Source organism: Alternaria novae-zelandiae (assembly GCF_023758075.1).
Source record: "Alternaria novae-zelandiae strain BMP 2774 chromosome Unknown scaffold_8, whole genome shotgun sequence".
Classification (NCBI taxonomy): domain Eukaryota; kingdom Fungi; phylum Ascomycota; class Dothideomycetes; order Pleosporales; family Pleosporaceae; genus Alternaria; species Alternaria novae-zelandiae.
This window is the reverse complement of record NW_026056968.1, coordinates 352,267-374,721: the sequence shown is the minus strand read 5'-3', so window position 1 is coordinate 374,721 and position 22,455 is coordinate 352,267. Positions and strand designations below refer to the sequence as shown.

Below are 22,455 nucleotides of genomic sequence, written 5' to 3'. Positions count from 1 at the left end.
CCCGAACAAACGCCGGCTATTCACATGCTTTCGCGTCTGGGCGCGTTGCCAGTCCAGACTCACCACCCAGTCGACTGTATCTTCGTCGTCTGCTCAGACCGGCACAGTCATCGCCTGCTCCACGCTCAGTGACCGTCCAGAAGTTGCATTTGGGTCCAGACGCGAATGCAGGTGCCATACGTCATTACATAATCACCGCGGCGCCTTCTTCTACCTGTGCCTGCTGCCTCCGCCACCGACACTTCACCCGCGACCGCTCCACATCCATACTACCCGTCTATCTTGTCGCTCCCACCGCTCGCCTATTCTCGCACCCGTATACTACAGAGATATATAACGAGGCTCCGTATTTCAGCAGCAGGCGGCCGCCACGATGCCACCCAAGCGCAAGCTCGCGCAGACGGCAGCAGACGCAGAGGCCGAGGATGGCTGGGACGACAACGATGAGGGCCCCATGAGTGATCAGGAGACGTTCGACCAGCTCAAAGAGGAGTTCGACGTCAAGGCCATGACAAAGCGAGCGCGCGCTGGTAGGGTCAGAGACGCAGCGGCCGATCTCTTCAGGAAGTCAGACCAGTGGAGTGCGGAGCTGAAGCCTGACCATCACAATCGCCCGCTCTGGGTCAACGACGCGGGTGGAATCATCCTCGAGTCCTTCCATCTTCTCTTCGATGAGGCCCAGGACTTTTTGATCAACATCGCCGAGCCGCAGTCGCGTGTCTCCAAGATGCATGAGTACCAGCTTACCACCCACAGCCTCTTCGCCGCCGTCAGTGTTGGGCATTCCAAGCAGGAGATCATAGACAAACTCGACCGCTACTCCAAGACAGCTCTGTCCGCCGCCATCATGCAATTCGTCGAAAAGTCCACCTCCGCCTTCGGCAAGGCCAAGATCGTGCTGAAGAAGACGTTGTCGTACATTGAGAGCGAGGATCCTACCATATTACAGAAGCTTCTACGCGATCCTGTAGTCGCCGAGTGTCGGGCGGATTCAACAGATGGTCTCATCAAGGAGGCCGCCCCGAAGATTGGTCAGATGGCTATTCCGGGTACCAAGCTCGCTGCTGGTGCGAACAACATGGCACAGCAGCAACAGCCAGAAGCTGTACAGCAGCCGCCGCCAAGCGACATGATCGCCACGCTTCGAGAAGACGACGACGATGACGAAGTGGCCCAAGTCCACTCGTTTCAAATAAGAAGCGAAGAGCGCGAAAAGGTCGTCAAGCGCTGTCGGAGCATTGGTCTGCCGCTCACGGAGGAATACGACTTCAACAACGACGATACCAACCCGAACCTCGAAATCGATCTCAAACCCCACGCGCAAATCAGATACTACCAGGAGAAGGCTCTGAGTAAGATGTTCTCCAACTCTCGAGCGCGCTCGGGCATCATCGTGTTGCCTTGTGGCGCAGGTAAGACTTTGGTTGGCATCACAGCTGCCTGTGGTGTCAAGAAATCCGTCATCGTCCTGTGCACGAGCGCCATGTCTGTTGTGCAATGGCGAGCCGAATTCATCAAATGGTCCAACATCAACCCAGAGGACGTTGCTGTCTTCACTGCCGATAACAAGACCAGATTTCCCCGCCAGGCCGGTATCATTATCAGCACCTATTCTATGATCAGTAACGCTAGGAAGCGTTCGCATGATGCTGAAAAGGTCATGCAGTTCATTCGTGAGAGAGAATGGGGTCTGCTGATTGCCGACGAGGTGCACGTTGTACCCGCCAACATCTTCAAGAAGGTCACCTATGAGATCGCATCACACGCGAAACTCGGTCTTACTGCCACACTGCTGCGAGAAGATGACAAGATCGATGACCTCAACTTTTTGATTGGACCCAAATTGTACGAAGCTAACTGGCAAGAGCTATCGGAGCAAGGTCACATCGCCAAAGTTCAGTGCGCTGAAGTCTGGTGCCAGATGACACCCGAGTTCTACACCGAATGGCTCAAACCATCGTCCCTGCAAAAACGTGCACTGCTTTCCATCATGAACCCCAAGAAGTTCCAAGCCTGCCAATTCTTGATCAATTACCATGAGTCACGAGGCGACAAGATCATTGTTTTCTCTGATAATGTTTACGCACTAGAGAAATACTCACGAAAACTGGGCAAGGCTTACATCTATGGCGCGACACCTCAACAAGAACGTCTCCGTATTTTGGAGAACTTTCAACACAACGAGCTTGTCAACACTATTTTCCTGTCTAAGATTGGTGACACCAGTCTCGATCTACCCGAGGCGACGTGTCTCATTCAAATTTCTTCCCATTACGGTTCCCGTCGTCAAGAAGCACAGCGCTTGGGCAGAATTCTGAGAGCGAAACGTAGGAACGATGAAGGCTTCAACGCCTTCTTCTATTCCCTCGTGTCAAAAGACACAGATGAGATGTACTACTCGTCGAAGCGACAGGCCTTCCTTGTCGATCAAGGATATGCCTTCAAGGTCATCACTCGTCTTGAAGGACTAGAAAACTTCTCACAACTGGCGTTTGCCACACCGCAAGAGCGTCGAGAGCTACTGATGGATGTCCTCCTCGCCCGCGAAGAAGACGCAAAGGAAGAGAGGATTGAGGGTGATGCCTTTGGCACTAAGTACGCCTCCAACAAGGGCAATAAGAAGAAGAATGGCGTGAGGCGAGCAGCAGGTACACTATCCGAGTTGTCCGGTGGCCAGACCATGGCTTACATGGAGGTCAACAAGAGCAGGAATAAGGAGCTCAAGGGGACCAAGGGTGTCCAAAATGCCTTCATGCGGAAGCTGGCTAGGTCTGGACCCAAGAAATAATGTGTACGATACCATGGTGCGTGTATACCGCGTTTTGCATTGCTATGGCGTTCTCATTATCGAATACTCTTTTCGGAGTTGTCGAACCGGGTGGTCCCTGTGTGAGGAAAATTGTACTGTCGGACTACTATCTATTGAGAATACACATCAAGCTTTACATTGTGCCGCCCTGAAGAGGTACGGATGAAATAACACCCGTTTCAGGCGAGCAATTCACATACTCAAACATAGCGTCGCCCTTATTGATGACACATACCTCGTGCCATGTCCGGAATCTCCTCTCATCTCCAAACGCTTTGTAATGTGCAAGTGCACCACCATAGATCTTCAGATGCGACGGGTGGCTTTTGGCCCAATGCTCTAGATCTTCGAGGTTGGCGAAGAAACCCGCGCCACACGATTCCTTTCGCTCTTCCTTATTACCGCAAGGGGAAGATATATCTTCATTGCGAAGATATTGGATACTAAGAGCTCCAGTTTCCGTTGAATTCTCATGTAGATATTTGAGACCTTGCTTCAATGTCGGTTCGAGCTTCTGTTCGTACGAATCTGCTTCTTCTTTACCGCAGTTCGCCCAATACTGGCCAGAGCGAATATGGACCATATTCTCGTGATTGGTACCAATCAAGCGTTGGCCTATGCTATTTGGTATTGGGTTTGGACGCGGCATGTCAGCGGCTCGGGGGAAAAGATCGTATGCGGAATCTGGAATGCGATCTCGAGCTGCTCCCCAGTACGTGCTTAGATTGTGTTCTTCGGTGCTGGCTCCAGGTAGCCTCGCTAGTCCGGGAAGATAGTCAAGACCAGAATAGTTTGTTTCGAGACGTGATAATGATGTCTTGAAGCCTTCGTGCCATAGCCCGATGAGTGGCTGACCAGCGGTGGATATATCTCGATGGATATTTCTGAGGTTCAATGATTTCATGGCACGATTGCGTCTTGCTTCATCGCTCCAATAACACACCCACACGATCCCTTCGATGCGATTGTAATTGTCTAGCGTGGTGAATGCTTCTACTGCTTCTGGCGCATCGCTTTGCCTGAGCCATTGCTGGATAGCACAGACGCCCTCTTCTTTTGCCTGGGCAGCTACAGCGCTTTCCTCATGCTGCTCGATGCCAACGTAAGATGTAAATACTTGTTCGACATTGGCGGGTAGGCTGAGTTTCCACCGAGGGATGGGAACGCGATGATTACGAGGTTTGCGCAAGGGATACAGGCGAGCGGGGCAAGACATTTGGCCTGTTTCAAATTGCCGAATGATATGATACAAGGTATCTTGAAGGAGCCGGGGCTGGTGTCTTCTGTTCTAAAGATGAATTGTGGCGAGACCCCGCATCCTCAGCCTTATCTCGGCATTAGTTTTCACGAGGTAGTCTTTACGTACTCTAGTCCGTGTTGTCAGCGTCCCCAAGTCCACCTTTCTCCGGAGACGCGGATACCTGATGGCAGCGTCCTCCAGACCTCGGGATAGTAGCCGCCTGTAGCATCTGCATGTAGTATCAGATCTCTGCACAGGGGACAAAGAGCTGTCGCGCTTTGTAATGCTCAACAGTTAGCATGATAGAACGAGACAGCCAAGCTTGAGCGTTGAGCGAATCGTGGCGTCGATGTGGCGGCGCGTCTCCCCGCACTTTCGGACTTTCAGCGCTTGGCACTCACGGACATTCGGACTTCTCAATCCCAACGTCCTTTCGTGATCTTCCCCAGCGACTCGAAACGCCTTAAACCCCATAACGCGTCAGGCACCACGCCAGGCGCACGTCCAAAGACCCAGATCAATGCCGGTTTGGGGACGACTTAAGTAGGGCTCACGCGTGTTGTTCTCCAAATGTTTGTGAGACTCCTCTGCGACATGTCGCAGCGTCACGAACGGCCGAGTTATGCCTAACCCGACCTGTCGGATGCGTAACGTGTTTGCTGATCGTGAAAAACGTCCGGCTGGGCAGTTTACGATATGGTTATGGATATATATCATGGTGGTTAGCGATTTGCATTTTGTTCTGTAGACTGGTTCTCGACTTCTCTTTCACCTCTCTCTCCTTGCATCTTTTTTTCGCTTCGTTGCCTGCTGTTGCTGGCAAACCGCTGGACGGCATTCTCTCTTCTTTTTGCTACCTTTCGCATTTGATCCTCAAAAGACGCGGGCCGTCCCTTCCGCATTAACTCCATTTGAACATCAAAGCCGGTCATCATGGGTTGGGGTGTATTGGAAAGCAAGCGGTCAGCATTTCCTCGGGGCACCTCTAGATTAGGGGTCAAGGATACGAGCGACGACAAGGTACCCGAACTTGAGACCTCCAAAAGGAATGGAGGCATAGTACTCTCCCCGCAACCGTCCGATGACCCAAACGACCCTCTGAACTGGAGTTTGAAGTGGAAATGCATTCATCTGCTCATTCTCGCTTTCGGTTCTGCAGTCACGAACGCGTAAGTCTCTCTCATGCGGATTGGACTGGCCAATCCTTACGCTCATCTATCATAGAACCACAACTATGCTTACCCCAGGCTTGGAGCCTCTCACTGAGAAGATTCAGAGCAATGAGGGCGATGTGTCGACATGGCTTCTTACAGCACCGACATTCTGGACTTCAGCCGCAGCTTTCGTCGCGGTTGCGGGAACGGACGTTTGGGGGCGAAGACCATTCTACATCTGGAGTGTTGTACTGCTTGCTCTAGCCAACTTTGCGGCTTACCTTTCTTCAACATTCCCCATGCTAGCCGTCGCTCGAACAGCAGGTGGTCTCTTCTCTGCACCTTTGTTCACCCTCCTTACCGCAACGATCAGCGACATTTTCTTCGTTCACCAACGAGGTCGATCTATCGCGGTGTGGAATCTGATGCTGAACTCTGGAGCTCAAGTTGGGTGAGTGATAACAGTAAGCCGTTACCTCTCTAGCTGCTAACAAAAACTCCTTTAGTCAAATTATCGCCGGTTTTGTCACCGATCAGTTCGGCGTTTCCGCCAACTTCCTCATCACGGCCCTCATCTATTCGGCTCTGATCCCCGTCTTCTACCTTACCATCTTCGAGTCAGCCTACTTCAACCGTAAGACGGACGATGTAACAACAATCCACGTGCCCGCCGATAAGTTAAGTGCAGAATGGGACGAGGAAGATCTAAAGGCCTCCGTTCGGCCTGCAAGGCAGACATACAACGAGAAGCTAGCTCTGTCTCGCGGCCGACTCTCGGATAAGTCGTTCTTCAAAGGCATCATCAAGCCCCTTGGACTCATCAGCTCACCCATCGTTTTCTACAGCTGCTTTCTCAACACCACAGTATTCCTGTTCCTGGCTGGCATGTCCACCTTCATGTCAATCCTGTTGTCATCTCCTCCATACGATTTGACACCCAGTCAGATCGGTCTGACCAACTTGCCTCTGTTTGTGGTCGGTCTACTGTCTGGACCATTCTTCGGCTGGATGTCTGACGCTTCGGTTGGTCTGATGGCGCGCCACAACGGTACCACTAAAGGCATGGTCGAGCCCGAGTTCCGCCTCGTACTCCTTTTGCTTTCGACGCCAATCACTATGGTCGGCTTGATTGGTCTGGGTGCTTCTTTCCAGAACAGTCTGCCCCTAGTCTGGATTCTCGTCTGGATGACAGTCACCAACGTGGGTAGTGTCGCTGGTGTGCAGATTGCCATCGCCTACGTCATCGACTGTCACCCCGAGCATTCTGCTCAAGCTTTCTCCTCCATCAATATGATCTCCGCCGGTGCTGTCACCGTTGGCATCACTCCGATGATTGGCTGGCTTGATACTGCTGGACCCATGGCCGTATTCGGAACATTGGCGTCGGCCGCTGCTATTGTTACGGGAGCAGCATTTCCACTCTATGTCTTCGGCAAGAAGATTCGCGCTTGGTATGAGAGTGCACCCTGGGCTCAGAAGCTTCTTGACTGAGCGCGGAGACAATAAAGAAACGGGACGTTTCAGGCATACCATAGGAGGCGGAAGGTAGACAGCAGTCATTACCGAAGTTTACACCACTATTGCAAGGAGACAAAATCCAGTCACTCACTCGTATTCGGCAATAGAAATCTCCAAGCATACCATCATTCATTTCACCCCATGTATTACTTAGAAGCCTGTAACCCAGCACTAGACACGCCATGAAGACACATGACATCAATGCAATTTCTCGTTTTCGTTCATCATTGAACACTAGGGTTATGCAGCGATACACTTTTCATCGTATATAGCCATTCTTAATTTGCAGCATTCCGCACCTTTGCATCTTCAACTGCTTTATCCCAGCTTGTTCGCCATATGAATACACCTTCGATGGCAGCGACTATGCCAAGAGCAATCGCAGGTCCCTGTGACATGTTAACAGATGTTAGTTAGGTGTCAGCAGCGAGACTTACACTCCAAAGCCCATACAGACCCCAATGTGGTGACCCAAATCCGGTGCCGAAGCTGATCGGGATACCAACGATATAGTAGGCGAACAAGCCAACATAGCCACCGATCTCCTGTCTGCCCAAGCCACGCAAGATACCGTTACAGTTGGCGGCTAACGCATCAAAGACCTGGAAAGTCGCGCATAGCGGTAAGAGCTTTGCTACCATGTCTATGACTTCTTCGTCAGGTGTGAAGAGACGGGGAATGGCCTCACGAAGAAGCGAAAGGAGTAGTAGGTTGAAGATGCCGACAAGGACCGAGGCAAAGACGGCCACCTTAGCTGCTGTCTTCGCTGGAACTGCCAGAGTAGCGCCAATGAGGTTAGCGATGCGCGTGGACGCTGCCACGCTCATGGGAAATGGTATTTGGAAGGTGATGCCGGTAATCGAGCCCAGCACAGACTGCGCCGCAAGTTCAGTTGGGCCAAGCCACGATGAGCTCAACGTCAAGATCTCAAAAGCCAGAAACTCGGCAAGCACCATGATCAAGCCGGGAAGCGCAAGCTTCACCATCGGCATCCAGTTCCTGAGCGCTCGTCGATCGAACCCACCCCAGCATTGGTATCCGTCGATGAACCTGACGTAGAGAAACAATAGCAGAGGAAGGATGTTCTCTGTTATGGAAACAGCAATGGGTGCGCCAATGAATCCCCAGCCAAGATGCCACACCATGAACCAGTTGAGGAAGGCGTTTAGTGGCGCGCAAATGAGGAGAATGTACATCGTCGCGCTGAAGATGCCCTGCGCCTGTACATAACGTTTTCCGCTTTCAAAGGCCGCATAACCGGGCGCTCCGAAAATGAGAACCTTCAAGTACAGTCCGGCTAAGCGTGCCGTTTCCTTTTCTGGAACGATGAGCGAGAGGATCTGTGTTCCGAAAGCCCATATGAGCGATATCGGAATGGTGATCAAAAGGAGAAAGTACAACATGCGTTGCAGTTGCAGCCCAACGAGATGGGGACGTCCCGAGCCGTATGCTTGTGCACATAAGGTATCGAGCGAAGTTGCTAGACCCTGGTATACTGCATAGCCCGTAATCGATGCCGTCATACTCGCCAGACTCACAGCTCCTAGTTCGGTTTTGCCAATGTGTCCGACGGTAAAGATACTCGCTACCGGCAAGCTATACTGTAGTAGGAATGTCAAGATGAGCGGTGCGGAAGTCTTGGTCAAGACTTTAGCCTCTCGCTGCCAGCTCGTGTTGATTTTCCCTGCTGCAACCGCCTCGTTCCATTTTTTGTTGATTGTCTTGGGTGAGTCCAAACCCCCGTATGGTTGGTTTGGATCACCTTCAGATGCCCCCAATAGCGCTGTTCGCTCGGAGGGTGATTCGACCGCGCTTTCCTCGTCTGGCGTGCTCTTGATTTTTCGCAGTCCCGAAATTGACATTCTAGATCGCACTCGATCAAAGGGTCCCTCGCTTCCAGCCCTTGGGTGCTTGGGCGGAATCAGATGATTGTCGCGGAGCAGACTCCGCTCTTCGTCTCGCATGGTCTCCCTCTCTTTTTTCGACAGATGACTGTGTTTCTTCCATGACGTTGGTAGATGACTCCTTTCGGGTACGCTGGAAGATATTATGGCGGTGGATCGTGATCCTGGGTTGACCCAGGAAGGCCGGCGGTAAGAGTTTATCATGGAATATTGCTGCCGGATTGTATCCGAACCCGAGGAAGAATCATCGCCATCCTCTGATGCAGACTCGTCTTCTTCGCGATCTCGTGCAATAGCCTCTTCTGCTATACCTTGTGACTGAGTGAAACCCTCCATCTGAGACGCGACATCGTTTGCGAAATCATTGACGGAATGTTCTGCTGGTATCGTTGGTGGGGCCATTGCTGACGGGTTTGAAGCGCGAATTTAAGATCAGATGCGCCACCCACTCATAAATATGTTGGTGAAAGAAGAACGCAGAGATATAGAGGGCAGGACTACCAGAAAGTCAAAGAGTGGGGAATGACTGATATGGGCCTCGCATATGACCATTGTATTGGCTGACAGAATTCGTAGGCATGGTCTAATGCGGCAGCTGCAAGCGAAAATAGTGTTAGCTTCCGCCCTGGCTTAGATACATGACAAGCGGCAGTAAAGGGCGCACGTCGTGACTCTAACCTGCACGATTATGACAATTCGGCGGTTGCGGCAGGTTGAAGGCCGGCTGATGTTTGCAGGATATCGTCGGCTGAGGCTGATTTTCGTGACCTAGCGCGCGTGCGCACAGTCAATCAAAGGTGGAATGCCTCATCGGCTCGTACTACGCCGGACCCCGATCACGTCACCGAATATTCTCAATGTTAAGCGTCAAACGAAAGGCACGATATGTAAAGTGGCTTTTTTTTCGAACACGACGACGACAAAGGTCCGGAGTAAATTAGAAGTAGTCACAAGTCATTACTAGTCTTGTGGAATGATTGCTAAGGGGTATGATGTGCCGCAAAAATAACTCTAAACAACGACTCTTCGCAAACCTTCAGTGCCACCAAGTATCCTCCTTCCGGTAATAGCATCTCTTCCTTTACCACTTTCCCATCTTCCCTCTCTGCTTCCCTCTTCCCTACCCCAGCCCTCATCTTCCGCTTCTCCATCATCACCCGTTCGAAACCCTGCAGCACCCTCCATGAAGGCGACCTGGCGGTCGTGATCACCCCCAACCCATCTGTGTATGCAAGTATAGCAATAGACATATCCCGTAGGTGAGGCTGTGGGTGTTACGATGGGTGTTACGCAGATGGGACATAACGTTGATGATGGTGGTAAGGGTACAGTGAGGATTGGGAGGAGAGTGGTTGAGGATATTGGAGGGTCGATGCGTTGAGGTTGGTCCGACAAAGACGATGTCGGACGTGCCTTCTCGGAAGACTCTCCCTGTTTCGAAGGTTGCTGCTTCGCGGATGGCGGTAACGAAGGTAATATTGGCGGTGGCAGGTCGATGTTCTCTGCGGCTTTCCTCGATAGCTGTCGGGCGAAGTCTGAAGCATGCCACCATTCTAGGAACTTGAGCGCGAAGATACTGGTTGGAAGAAGAATCTTCAGCGAACTCAACAAGCGCGGCTCTATGCTCCTCGCAATGTTTCGTGGCGAGAAGATAGATCCGCCTTCTCCAGGCCGCGCCGGGCCAACCTTCCTCGGCGCCGTCGCAATCTCAATCGCCCTGTGATCCGCCTCTCCCAGTCTTCGTATACGCGAGCCGATGACCCACATGAATGGCGAATGATACTTGGTCCCATCAAAGAGGTAGGCCATGTTGAAGGCCAGCAAGGAGAAGTAGTAGGCGGCATTGACACTCGGGTATATGTTGCGTAGAAACCACTTGTAGTAGTGCATCAGCCTCTCTTTCACGCTGGCCCCTGCTCTTAATCCTTCTCTGTCACGGTTGTACCCGGGCCCCAAAAGGTTGGCATGCGCAGCGTGGACATCGTAGCCCTCGTCGAACTTCCTCTTCAGCCATGGGAGGCCGACCAGGACGGCGAGATTCTTCCATATATCGCCACTGCCCAGCTTTACAGCCTCTCGTACGCTGTCCGATGCGCCCAATTGTGCGCGCGGTATCTCACCTCCTCGCACTTTCAACACCCGGGCGCGCTTCAGCCCGTAGAAGTTCTCGGTGAATGATCCGCCGTATGTGCGAAGGAAGTGGCGCTCCACGAGCAGCATCAGCAGCGCGTAGACTTCATCGAAGGAATTGAGTATGGGGAGCAGGTAGCGTGGATATCGGGGTGTTGTGATGGCGAGGAGGTAGCGCAGCGACGGGGGCAGGAGCGATGCGAGCTGTTGCTCCGAGAGGAGTTCGAAGAGCGAGGGCTTGAGGTCGTCTATGCCATGCTGGAGGGCGGGGAGGAACTCCATGTCGGCCTGTGAGAGGGACTGGGAGATCGGATGATCATGGGGTTGGGGTTGATGAGTGTTGTGGCACCGTCGGCTTCGCGATAGTTGATGCGGCAGGTACGCGCAGCCGAGGCAGGAGCGCTCGGGGCTAGCCGTCACCTCCGCGTCCGCTCGACGCGTGAGCTCCTTCCTACGTCACATGCTCCCCAGGCGGCAACTGACACCACTGCGCTTCAGTCATAGCAAATGTAGCAGCAAGACGCCCTCGTATACAACAATCTACTCCGCCACGATGTATTCAGACGACCCAAGATGTACCGAACTCGCGTATCCCGACCTGGTCAACTTTGGCGTCTCCGTGTAAGCCTGCCCTGTTCGTCGCATGTCAGCACAGCTAATCACCGTCGCGTAGCTTCATAGTCCTCGGAATACTCGTATCCTACCTTCCACAGCACTATAAGATCATATCGCGTCGGTCATCGCGTGGTCTGAGCCCCATGTTTGTCCTCCTAGGGACTGTGTCGGGAACCGCTAGCATCGCGAACATTCTGACCCTACCGGAAAGCACGAGGGACATGGGATGTTGTAAGGAGATTGGAAGCTTTCCATGCGCCGCAGCTATGCTCGGGATAGTACAGATCGGGGTGCAGTGGAGTTGTTTCTTCTTCATGTACGGGACTCTCAACCGTCCAGCGTACTAGACACTAACAACTAACAGCATGCTGCTCTTCCTCATCTTCTTCCCTCGAGCCACTTCACCAGCTATAGAAGAAGAACAAGATACCGACATGCCCACATGGAAAGAGGCCGTCCTCGTCCTAGGTGTTTCACTCGCCTTCTTCGTCGTCGCATTCATCGGCTCCGTCGTTTTCGTATACGCGCTCCCTTCACACGTTCGCGCATGGGCAAACTTCCTCGGCTTGCTTGCTACCGTCCTTGCCGCTATACAATACATACCACAGATCCTCATGACTTGGAGACTACAGGAAACCGGGAGTCTATCCATCCCTATGATGTGCATTCAGACACCGGGGAGCTTCGTCTTTGCCGCAAGTCTATATGCGAGGCTAGGACCTGGAGGCTGGAGTGCTTGGGGCTTGTTCATCTTTACGGGCATCCTTCAAGGTTTCCTACTCGCTATGGGGTTGTCTTTCGTTCTGAGAGATAGAAAGAAGCAGAGAGACCAGCAGCTTGCTGATGCCGATGGGAGCGGCGTTGCTGGTGATAGTGAGCGAGCGCCATTGCTGCATGGTGAAAGATGACATCTTGATCCTTGATACCACTGATATCCAATCGCGTAATAATTCTAATACTTTCGCATTTCTCTTCGATACAGACTTCTTACCGAGTACGCTTCCTTACATTTACTCTCTTCACGGGCTTGGAAGCGCCCAGAGACGGACCCTGACATCGAGGTACTCGCACCCTTCGCGAGCTATATATGCTGGCGTTGCCTCACTCAAGTCAAGAAAAGACACAACATTCTTCGCAACTGTGGGATCCAACTCAGCCGCATGAACTCACCAAAAGCATTCCAGTCGCAGTTTTCTGTTATTATGGATCACAGTCCCGGATTCATATTCAGTTCGCCGCTCGGACACGCCGATACCACCAATACCCAGGAGCCATGACACGGAACGTACTCATCGGTGAAGCTTGCATCGCTTTCAATCGGTCAACCAGACACCGTTCGGATATATCGACTTCTCTGGTCACCTTGCGATAGAAGAGACAGGATTCGTGACGATGGTAACCTTCCCGCCAAGCCAGTCTATCGCCCTTTGGGCAGGTATCAATGTCTGCCCCTTGGCAACTTGGCAAAGACCGATCTACTCTCTTGTGACCTTCTTTTCCGGACACAGCACCTGCAAGACGATGATAAGAGTGGGCCAGGCACGGTGTTCCGCGCTCAAACAAGCTGCATTTACCCAGGAGACCGGAACGTCCAGTGGCGGGAAACATGCGTATATGAGTTCGGCGCCGCCACCTAAACATGGGCGACGTTACTCGCACGCTCGTCACATCTGGATCCTGGAGAAGCTAGCCGATTAAAGTGACAACATGAAGGTTTCCAGTGCTATCGTCCTCGCGGGCGCTGCGCAAGCATTCGCTGCTGTGCGACCCCGGCCTATGGTCTCATCTGGACCAATCCAGGCTGAGATCAAGACTGAGAAGTACGGACGTCTATTCGTTGATTTGACGACACACTGACTTTTCTAGGTTGATGGGTAACCTCAAAGCTTTTGACTCTATCGCAAAAGCAAATGGCGGCAACCGTGCTTTCGGTCTTCCGGGCTACGCTGCATCTGTTGACTACATGCTCGCCAAAACCCAGAACACACACTTCAAGACATGGACTCAGGATTTCCCGGCTCTTTTCAACAAGATTGAGTCAATTGAATTCAGTGTGAGCAACAGCTCTTACCGTGTCATTGGATTGTCCTACTCGCCATCGACCACCCCGGAAGGATTGACGCTTCCGCTTGTTCTGGGTGCTTCTGGACCTGAAGGTTGCACAAACGAAGCCTATGACAACCTTGATGTTGAGGGCAAGATCGTTTTGGTGCAAAGAGGGGCCTGCCCTGATGGTACTACCCTCGCTGGGCGCATGAAGCCTGCCGCTGCCGCTGGTGCCTCTGCAGTAATCATCTACGCAAGCGACACCGCGAATGTTACCGGTGGCACGTTGTCCAACCCTAACCCCGAATACGTGTCAACCGGCTACATCAACCTCGCCGACGCTGAACCCCTCGTCGCACGCCTCCAGGCCGGCGAATCTGTCGAAGCGTACTTCCAGCAAACCCAAACCGTGGAAACACGCATGACACAGAACGTCTTCACCGAGACCAAAGACGGTGACCCAACTAACGTCATTATGCTCGGTGCGCATCTTGACAGTGTACAAGCCGGCGCTGGTATCAACGACGACGGCTCAGGCAGCACACTCATCCTCGAGATTGCTAAGGCGCTCAGGAGATTCAACGTCAAAAACAAGGTCCGATTCGCATGGTGGGGCGCGGAGGAGAACGGCCTTCTTGGATCCAAGTACTACACGCAGAACTTGAACGCCACAGAAGCCAACAACATCCTCACTTACCTCAACTTCGACATGGTTTCCCGCGGCTACTTTGGTGTCTTCGATGGCGATGGCAGCACTTTCAACCTCACGGGTGCGCCGGGATCGGCAGCCATTGAGAAGCTCTTCGTCGAGCATTTCCAGAAGGAGGGTGTAAACGTGACAGCCGCACGCTTCACCGGTGGAAGTGACTACCAATCTTTCATGAACATTGGGAAGCCTGTTGGAGGCCTCCACACTGGAACTGGTGTCGAGCAAGATCCTTGCTACCACCAAGCTTGCGACACCATTGACAACCCCAACCCGGAGACACTATTCATAAACGCCAAGGTAAGCACCAAGAAACCAGATTACACAGTGAGAACACATGCTAACAAACATAGGCTGCTGCACACGTACTTTCCATCCTTGCTACCAGGGGTGAGCAGATCATCCCCAAGAGCCCAGTAAACGCTAGCATGATCACTGAGCGTGGTATCATCGGTGTTGAGCCGAGATGGACGCTGCCTGCGGAAGGAGAAATGCACCTTGCTACTTGCGGACATGAGGTCTAATCGTCTAGATCGAAAGACGTGTATATAGCAAGGGTCACAGTCAAGGCCACAAAAAGATCATGAAATGAACTGAATGAACATCAATCGTGCCACTCATTAGGTTCCTAGATACTCCTGTTCCGGTCGGCTTTAAACTCATAGTTGTGACAAACGAGATGGTATTGTGTTACGCTGTATTCTGCCTCTCCCTCTGAAACCACACGTTCACCCTCTCTTTCCGCCCACTTTCGCAAACATCCTAGACATGAGACTCTGTTTATTCCGCTCGTGATGGTTCAAGTACTTTGCCTCAACAACACAGAGATTTAGAGCGACCGCTCTCTTCGCCACCGCCGTAGCTTCGACAAGGAGATGCTGCCCCTTTATTGCGGGTGGTTGACTTTGTGGCAGTGTCTCGTAGCGCGTGCTCCTGACCGAGCTAACGGAGCAAGCTGTGTCGTGGGTCATCTGCGACCGGCGTTTGGTTGCTTTTGTACTTTTTCTGTGGTTTCTCTGCCCTGCGATAGGCATGGGCTTCTCGGTGGGTACGACGGCGCCACATCGTGCGTGCTTGTATGCGGTAGGTAGCTCTATTTTCGGTGGGTATTGAGACTCCGAGTCTGGTGTTGTTGCGTCCGCGTGACTGCACACTGCACGGCTGATGGATGACTTGCGTTCTGCAACCAGCTCATACATTGCTCTTGAACTTTCATGCGACCGTTCTTTCCTCTTCTTGGGTTGCCTCTCTTTTGGCGTAGGAACCTGGAATATGAGTTCAGGCGTGATCTCGGAAGGCGCGTTTACTCTGGGCTCAAGGTCGGATGACACGAGTTCTTTACTGGTCCGTGTCTTTGATCCGGCTATTCCCGAAAACCTTGCGCTGTCGCTGCGGTGTACATGAGGTGCTGAAGGGTCGAGGTCGTCGTCCTGGTCTTCATGGGGAGCAATGGTCATTGCATCCTCGTTGAGATCGATCGACGATCCGACTACCGAGTATATGCTTTCGTCTCCATCGTAATCCTGGTAATACCGTTCCTGGACCCTGATATCAGGAGTGTTATCGCCCACACATGTATCTGCTTCAGACATCGCGTCGTCCAGCTCATCCTCACGATACAATAGCATGTTGCTCTCGTATCTGACACATTGCCTGATCTTGTCTCTCAGTTGGTCCTCGAAGTATACTTCGTCACCTTCACCATCTTTTCCTTTCATGGGACAAAGATCCAACAATCCATTTCTCTCTGCCAATTGCGCCTTGAAATACCCTCCGTGCCCATACCAGCCTTCCACCGTTGCTCTTATCGCTGCAGGGCACTCATAACCTATACCCCATCCTGTGTGGGTGAGCACATCGTATAGATACTGGCGCACGACAGTGAATCCATCGTTCTCGTCCGGCAAGGCGTGTGCGGGCGTATCATCGCGGGTATCCAAGCGTATAAAACTGTCAGAAGAAGGTACTTGGAAAAGACTCCAGCTCAAGGCTCGATATCGGTCTCGCGCAAGCTTTTGGGTCTTGACAAGACTGATCGGGGTGATGGGATCCGAGGATGGGCAGGGCTCGGGGTGGCGCATTGTGGCGGCGGTAATCTATCGAGGCAGGAACTTGTGTAGCGGCGATCCAGGCCCTAGAAGGTGTATATCTATGGGCTGAAGTGGCAATTTCGAGACTACCAGTTTAGAGGTCAAGGGACGTAGCGTAAGTTTGATTCTTGCAACAACAATTTAATGGAGAGGACACATTCAGGCAGACGCTGAATTACAGTGGGAGTTAATGTGTGTTTCGTTTAGCTGCTTAAGTTTGTCACATTAAAACTCTAATGTGGTCGTACCAAAGTGATGTTGGTAAATTAAATTTTCTGGGTCGTGTATGGTCCCAGTGGAACCAATCATGGGCTTCCGCAATCTCATGGCCGTGAACGCTGGGAGCGGGTTTCAGCAATTCTCCAGAAAATGGTACCATCATATACTCCTCGAATATCGGCCTTGCGCATCCTTCCGTCCTGTGGCCATAGCAAAATGTACATGGCTATCCCTGTTAAATGTCAGTATCGTATGCTCAGTCCGTGAGGTGATGAGCCGCAACTCACATTCTAAGGCACCCGCAAACCATCCGAAGAAATCATTCGCGCAACATTGGCCTGCCCAAACGTCGTATAGATCTCGCCCGGTCAGGTAGTCCTTGCCCCCCGCATATTTCTCGAATATCGCATCGAAGCGTCGCGTATCCAGCTCGGCATCTAAGTCGTACGCACCAGTGGTGCTTCCATGTCTGTTGCGGTTGACATTGTCAAGGTAGATGGCAAAGAGCGGGTGCGGCAGGAAAGAACTCTGGGTGCTGTAAGATGAGCACACAGCCATGGTAACCGCTGCCCATAGACATAACGCGATGTTGAAGCCGAGTTTACGGAAGCCAATGAATATGTCCCATGGGTAGATCACTCCGTCCTGATCGGCGTCCCAGAAGTCGCAATGCCGGCGTAGCGCACTTCGTCGAGTGTTGGGTATGCTCCGAACGTTACGATGCGTGATCACTTTCGTGTTCCTTCTCGTTCCTATGCTTTGCTTGTCATCGTAGGATTGGGGTGTAGCATTAGCCTCGCCGGTTCCTCTGGAGGTGCCGTTGCATATATCCCCAACTCCAGCTAGCCAGTTGATCGTCTTGAACGCGATGACATCTTCGTGTTCATCTACGAAAGTCTTAGTAGAAGCCGACAGCGACTGGTCCCGAGACTTGTCATCACCATCTTCCGCACTAATGACTTCTGGAAGTTCGGGGCCGCTAGTTGCCGGTTTGTTGCTTGTGAAGTTGAAAGTTGCCTTGGCGGAGAAGATATTGAGCTGGACAGTCATGGTGTAGTCGACTTGTAGGCAGGGACGTTAACGATCTAGGATCGCGCAAGCAAAAGAAGCAGAAGACATGCGGCTCTTGTTTGCTTCTCAAGGTAACATGTCGCAAGTACCTTGCCTCCTGCGAATTACCATCATCTGACGTATGTCTTGGCGTTCAATTTGGGATGCGATACCCATCCGTTCTTACCCTTTGTGTGACCCTTGCATCCTTCTGAGGCTGGACCTTGTTTCGCTCGTCGTCCACCGCCTGCACCGTCTCTCTTCATCTTTATCGCTACGTAAGCCCAGGGTTGGCGCACACCATTCAAGCAGATGTTTGTGGCGTCGCTTCGGTAGAGACGCGTGTTTGTGGCGTGGCAAAGACGCGTCTCAATGGATTGGAGACGTCTTAAGGGTTCGCTGCACATAATTCATACGTCGACTAGCGACATTACACCGACTCGATGCAAGAGCACGCGATGGGGGATCGAAGGAATTCAGACGTTGTAGCATTGGGCGCAGACGATGCTTACCGAGAGCATGTGGATGGTCAGCTTGTCCACAAGCTCCGCGTTCTGGCTAAGCCCCGCTCCACACTTCTGCGACCCCGCTCGCCACACACTAGAATGATGAACTTTGGGCATTAGTCCGTATAACTCTGATGGGCTGCTGATGCAGTGTGCGCTCAAGATTATTTATTCTACTTTTGACAAATCTGTCATCAAACACCAGAAACACGGTTGTGTAGTGTACGTCTCCTCCAACCCTCTTCTCAAGAAGTCTGTCTAACCGCCAATACAGGTAGTGGTTATCACTCCAGATTTTGACTTCTATCAAACTTTCTGGTAACCCCGGTTCGGTATGTCTGATCGCATTCCGCTGTTCAATGTCATATTCTAACATCTTAACAGAACCCGGGCACGACCTCAGCAATATCTTTTTTTGCTCTCGCGTTCGATTCTCATGTGGGGCAAACCACGAACATCTTTTTGCTGCTTAGCTGTGACACCCCTTGCCACCCTCTCAAATCTTTGTTTCCTGTGAATTTTGATCTTGATAAATCGCTTCGTTAATGCGGGTGATATGACAATGACTCTATATGTAGCAAGTGCAACACAGTCAGAGTATTCGCACTTTTTGAGTGAAACTGTGTAACAAATACACCAATAGCTATCATACATTCACTTGTCAAAGAAATCCGACCTCATTGTGTTTTCCATAGCTGCTGGAAAGATGGTTCAATTACTGGGCACGTGCGAAAGAATACAAGCATTACGGCCAACTCATGAAACACAAAACCACCCTCAAATCAGCGCAGCCTCATGACCAAGACAATAATCGTCGCTCTCGTCCTGCGGGTCCATAAGTCATTGTCCTCGCACAGTGCCACGTCGGAGGTGTGTTCCTTCCCTTCCTAGGAGAGGCGCTCTATCGCTGGACGGCCGGTATACGCAAACGATCCTCTCTCTTCTGAACATAGCCCAGATTCGATCTCGTAGGCGTCTCCTGTAGCCCCTGCGACCCTTCGACTCCGCTATGGTCGTGACTGCAGATGGATCAGAGGTGATACACCGTGGGCCTCCCAATGGTGCAGGTGATGGCTGCGTCTCAGAGACGGTAGCACTGTATTCGTATCGGGCGTCCTCGAAGGGATTCAATTGTGCCGGTGGATGAGGAGTCGACGAAGAGCTTTTGCCTGTTATCTCGGCCGGTCCTGTAGGCATGTATACTCCAGAATCTTCTCGCGGGTAGATATAATGGCGTCTCCTAGGCAATGCCTCGTTTGACGTGGCTGGAAGACATGCTGGACGGTCGTCGCGTTCGACGGGGAGACGTTTCCCGGTACCCCGCACAAATCCAAGGAAAGAACGGGCGGAATTGCGATCTGAAGACATGGCGGGATCTCTTACGGCGGAGTGATCGTATCGAGTCAAGTTGAACACGAAGGCGGATTGGAGGGAATTGTTTTGAGCGGACCTAGCGTTGTTAGCATCGAATTGTGGGCGTGAACACCGGTACATACACAGTATTGATGCAAGAGAGCAATGTTGATAAGCTGTTGAAGCGGTATGATGTGGTGTGACGAATGTGATGATAGAATGTTGGGAGGCGACCTAAATGATGCCTGGACGATACTCACCCATGTCGACATTAGAAGAAAGTCCGTCCCATGCGGAGGCATCGCGACCGCGCAATCAACGCGCTTTCCGCCGTTACCACATTGGTCATGAGACAGTGCCAAGAGCAAACAAGGATCGCGAAGGTAGTAGTCCCTGAAAACGTTTGACGAGGACAAAGCCATGTACTTTAAAGATCGATCAAGTCCTCGGTATCCTCTTCTTCGTCCTCGCCGCTCCAGTCCAGCTTCATCAACAGACGGTCGATACCTCCTACTCTCAATGGCTCATAGGCACCTTCCTCCATCGTCGCCCCGATTGATGTACCAGGTGCAGAAGCTCCAATCCTGTCGCTATCAATCTCACGAAGCCGCTCTACGAGTGTCTTGAGGTCGCTGTCAAGCCTCCTCCTTGCCCGGTCCATCTCCAGGCTGACCTCGCGCTCTTCTTTCTTGTAGTTTTGCGCATAGTCCTCCACACCTTCATCTTCTTCCAGATCCAGGTTCTGCTGGATCTTTGTAAGACGCTTGATGTATGCCACTAACTCGTCTACGTGGGTGCACAAGGTACGCAGCGCTTTTGTGAAGGCTTGATCGGTAAGCAGAAGCGAGTACGCGACCGAAGACAGAAAGCGGCGATGTGCTGAGGCCAATGCTTCTGGATCATGCTGTTGCCGTATGCTTCCTTCTGCCGTCGACCTGCGGAAGCCAGTGGCACTCAAGTTGTCGGAAGCTGCTGGCAACGATTCCGCGGTTGAAGGAACTTGAGGACCGGTAACCCATGCTATGAAATGACCGAAGGATTGTTGTACGACCGCACCATGAAAGTAAGCTTCGCTCTCCGCAAAGAAGAAGATAGCGGCTGCGCATGTCGCCCATATCTTCCGCATGTCCTGCGCCCGTTTCGTAGTGCGTTGTCGTCGCCGCTTCAGCATTGCTTTACCATGCGCGGAGTTGCTGTATTGATATCCAGGCGGACAAGGATGGTCTCTCCGTATTGAACTGTATCGCCATAGTTCTGCTAAATGCAGATGTGCTCTCCGGACTGCGAGAAGGGAAGCATTGATCGATGAGTAAACGTCCAGGTCTGCTTTTGTTATGAAGAGGTCAAGTGGTGAACGGATGTCCATCGTTAAAGACGTTGGTACAGACAGCAGTAGGTCGTCGAAAGACATGATGGCAAGTTGTGGAAGCATCGAGTCCGCGTCCTTAGCGCGGCCCGGGGTCCCAGGGCGGTTATTAGACGAGCCGTTGACGCTGAGATGTAGAAGCTGAGTTGCAACGTCCAGAATATCATCTGTGTGTTCGTCCTCGCTAGATAAGGTGGACAGAACGGAGAAGGACCGCGCGAGGACCTGGCTAATCTCCGCTTCCTTGATCACAACTGCCTTGACAGATTGGCCAGACTTGGTGGGCTGCGACCCTTTATGTCGAGACAATATCTTATCATCTGCTTCTGCAATCAGTGTCAGGGCGAACTCTCCTCTTCCTAGCAAGAAGAATTGATGTAGAACCGTCAATGTCTCAACAATCTTCTCACGAGGTAACAAGTGTTGTAGAAGATTCCGAGACAGCGAGAGGCGGATGTTGGCAATTGCCTCCGAGAGCATGGCAGTTGAAACCGGTGCACTCACTCGAGAGAGTTGTTGTACGTGCTTGGGAAGCAGATCAAGTTCCGAGACCGAATTGGATGTGTCTAACGCCTTCACGGCTGACGGCAAGGCGCGGATCTGATTTAGCGATCGTCCGACGAACAGGATGGAGAGAGCCGTTTGCCTTGTGACAAACTTTGGTAACAGCTTGTTCTGGAGGACGAAGACTTGCTCATCTGCATCCTCGTCACCTTGCTGAATAAAGAAGTCGGAACGACCGAACGATGGAAGGCGACCGTACAGCAGCCAGGTTGATAGCTGTCGTAGCCACGATGTCTCTGCGACTTTGCTCAGACCCCGGGCAGTCTCTTCGATGTCCGGATAGCCTGTCTGTGCCTCGCTTCGCAGCTTGTCAATGACGGCAGCTCCAGAGGCAGCCTTTCCAATCATCATTTCGAACTTAGCAGGAACGTCCGAGGGCAACATGTAGTTGCTGATATCCCGTAGCCATTCCATCACCCTGGTCCATTCCGAGAACTCGCTCACTATCCCAGCCAGTGGTACGATATTGTATGCACCCACGATGGAAGCATCTTGTTTCAAGACACGGCTTTCGACTTCCAGTACCTTGCATTGGAACCGTTCGAGATGGTAAGAGGTAATCGAAGTAGCGACCGCCCTGCAGATGACTGAGGGATGTGACGTGGCGATTCTAGCGACATGATCGCGTGTGCTTCGATGCAGACGCGACAGATGACCGATTGAAGATAGCAGCTCTGCTTCGGGCGGTGACAGTAGGCGACGCGCAGTTGCTGTCACGTGGTCCGGGGCATCGAACAGCGCCGATGGGTGTCCGGAGAGCGAGAGGAGGATTTCGTGGAGCATGGTCGCGGCGCTGACAGGTCGCTGGGTGCGCGGAACCGTTTCTTCCGTGCCGCCAGTCGCTCGAAAAAAACAATGATCAAGCTCAAGAGCTCGAAGCGACACATTGAACGCGTCGCGCTGCGCGCATTGCGCTCGATGCGGAGGGAATGAGTGGGCTCGGATTGTCAACAAGTGCCCGCGCTAGCGGCAAGCTCATGCGCCGGGCGCCAACCTGTGCAGGGAGGGGTGATCCGACTCTTCAACAGCAACACCACGTCATTGCATCTACTGACTGCACGCCAATCTTGACCACCATTCCCTGTGCGCAGAACGATTAAACAGTAAGTTTGAATCATCTGGCGAAGCAGCCCTCAGCTGTCTGGCAGCACCAGCGCATCGCTGCTGTCCGGTGGATCCATCTCG

The 22,455-nt window shown here is 52.2% G+C and overlaps 9 protein-coding genes across 9 annotated transcripts; 4 read left to right on the top strand and 5 right to left on the bottom strand.

The window, feature by feature from the left end:
- Positions 1-373: 373 nt before the first annotated feature.
- J4E88_004613 (uncharacterized protein) lies at positions 374-2,788 on the top strand (the record flags this gene model as incomplete). Its single annotated transcript, XM_049398257.1, has 1 exon — positions 374-2,788. One exon carries the CDS (start codon positions 374-376, stop codon positions 2,786-2,788), a length of 2,415 nt encoding a protein of 804 aa, XP_049255818.1.
- Positions 2,789-4,982: 2,194 nt separating this feature from the next.
- J4E88_004612 (uncharacterized protein) lies at positions 4,983-6,694 on the top strand (the record flags this gene model as incomplete). The annotated part of the gene is made up of 3 exons (XM_049398256.1): positions 4,983-5,218; positions 5,274-5,654; positions 5,710-6,694. The coding sequence occupies 3 exons, from the start codon at positions 4,983-4,985 to the stop codon at positions 6,692-6,694; spliced, it is 1,602 nt and encodes a 533-aa protein (XP_049255817.1).
- Positions 6,695-6,999: 305 nt separating this feature from the next.
- Positions 7,000-9,078, bottom strand: J4E88_004611 (uncharacterized protein; the record flags this gene model as incomplete). Its single annotated transcript, XM_049398255.1, has 3 exons — positions 7,000-7,110; positions 7,159-9,029; positions 9,075-9,078. The coding sequence occupies 3 exons, from the start codon at positions 9,076-9,078 to the stop codon at positions 7,000-7,002; spliced, it is 1,986 nt and encodes a 661-aa protein (XP_049255816.1).
- A 558-nt stretch (positions 9,079-9,636) lies between these two features.
- J4E88_004610 (uncharacterized protein) lies at positions 9,637-11,037 on the bottom strand (the record flags this gene model as incomplete). The annotated part of the gene is made up of 1 exon (XM_049398254.1): positions 9,637-11,037. One exon carries the CDS (start codon positions 11,035-11,037, stop codon positions 9,637-9,639), a length of 1,401 nt encoding a protein of 466 aa, XP_049255815.1.
- A 271-nt stretch (positions 11,038-11,308) lies between these two features.
- Positions 11,309-12,278, top strand: J4E88_004609 (uncharacterized protein; the record flags this gene model as incomplete). The annotated part of the gene is made up of 3 exons (XM_049398253.1): positions 11,309-11,376; positions 11,429-11,686; positions 11,735-12,278. The coding sequence occupies 3 exons, from the start codon at positions 11,309-11,311 to the stop codon at positions 12,276-12,278; spliced, it is 870 nt and encodes a 289-aa protein (XP_049255814.1).
- Positions 12,279-13,077: 799 nt separating this feature from the next.
- On the top strand, positions 13,078-14,646 carry J4E88_004608 (uncharacterized protein; the record flags this gene model as incomplete). The annotated part of the gene is made up of 3 exons (XM_049398252.1): positions 13,078-13,190; positions 13,237-14,422; positions 14,476-14,646. 3 exons carry the CDS (start codon positions 13,078-13,080, stop codon positions 14,644-14,646), a joined length of 1,470 nt encoding a protein of 489 aa, XP_049255813.1.
- A 204-nt stretch (positions 14,647-14,850) lies between these two features.
- Positions 14,851-16,203, bottom strand: J4E88_004607 (uncharacterized protein; the record flags this gene model as incomplete). The annotated part of the gene is made up of 1 exon (XM_049398251.1): positions 14,851-16,203. One exon carries the CDS (start codon positions 16,201-16,203, stop codon positions 14,851-14,853), a length of 1,353 nt encoding a protein of 450 aa, XP_049255812.1.
- A 332-nt stretch (positions 16,204-16,535) lies between these two features.
- Positions 16,536-17,481, bottom strand: J4E88_004606 (uncharacterized protein; the record flags this gene model as incomplete). The annotated part of the gene is made up of 2 exons (XM_049398250.1): positions 16,536-16,663; positions 16,719-17,481. 2 exons carry the CDS (start codon positions 17,479-17,481, stop codon positions 16,536-16,538), a joined length of 891 nt encoding a protein of 296 aa, XP_049255811.1.
- Positions 17,482-19,767: 2,286 nt separating this feature from the next.
- J4E88_004605 (uncharacterized protein) lies at positions 19,768-22,053 on the bottom strand (the record flags this gene model as incomplete). Its single annotated transcript, XM_049398249.1, has 1 exon — positions 19,768-22,053. One exon carries the CDS (start codon positions 22,051-22,053, stop codon positions 19,768-19,770), a length of 2,286 nt encoding a protein of 761 aa, XP_049255810.1.
- Between the last annotated feature and the right edge of the window lie 402 nt (positions 22,054-22,455).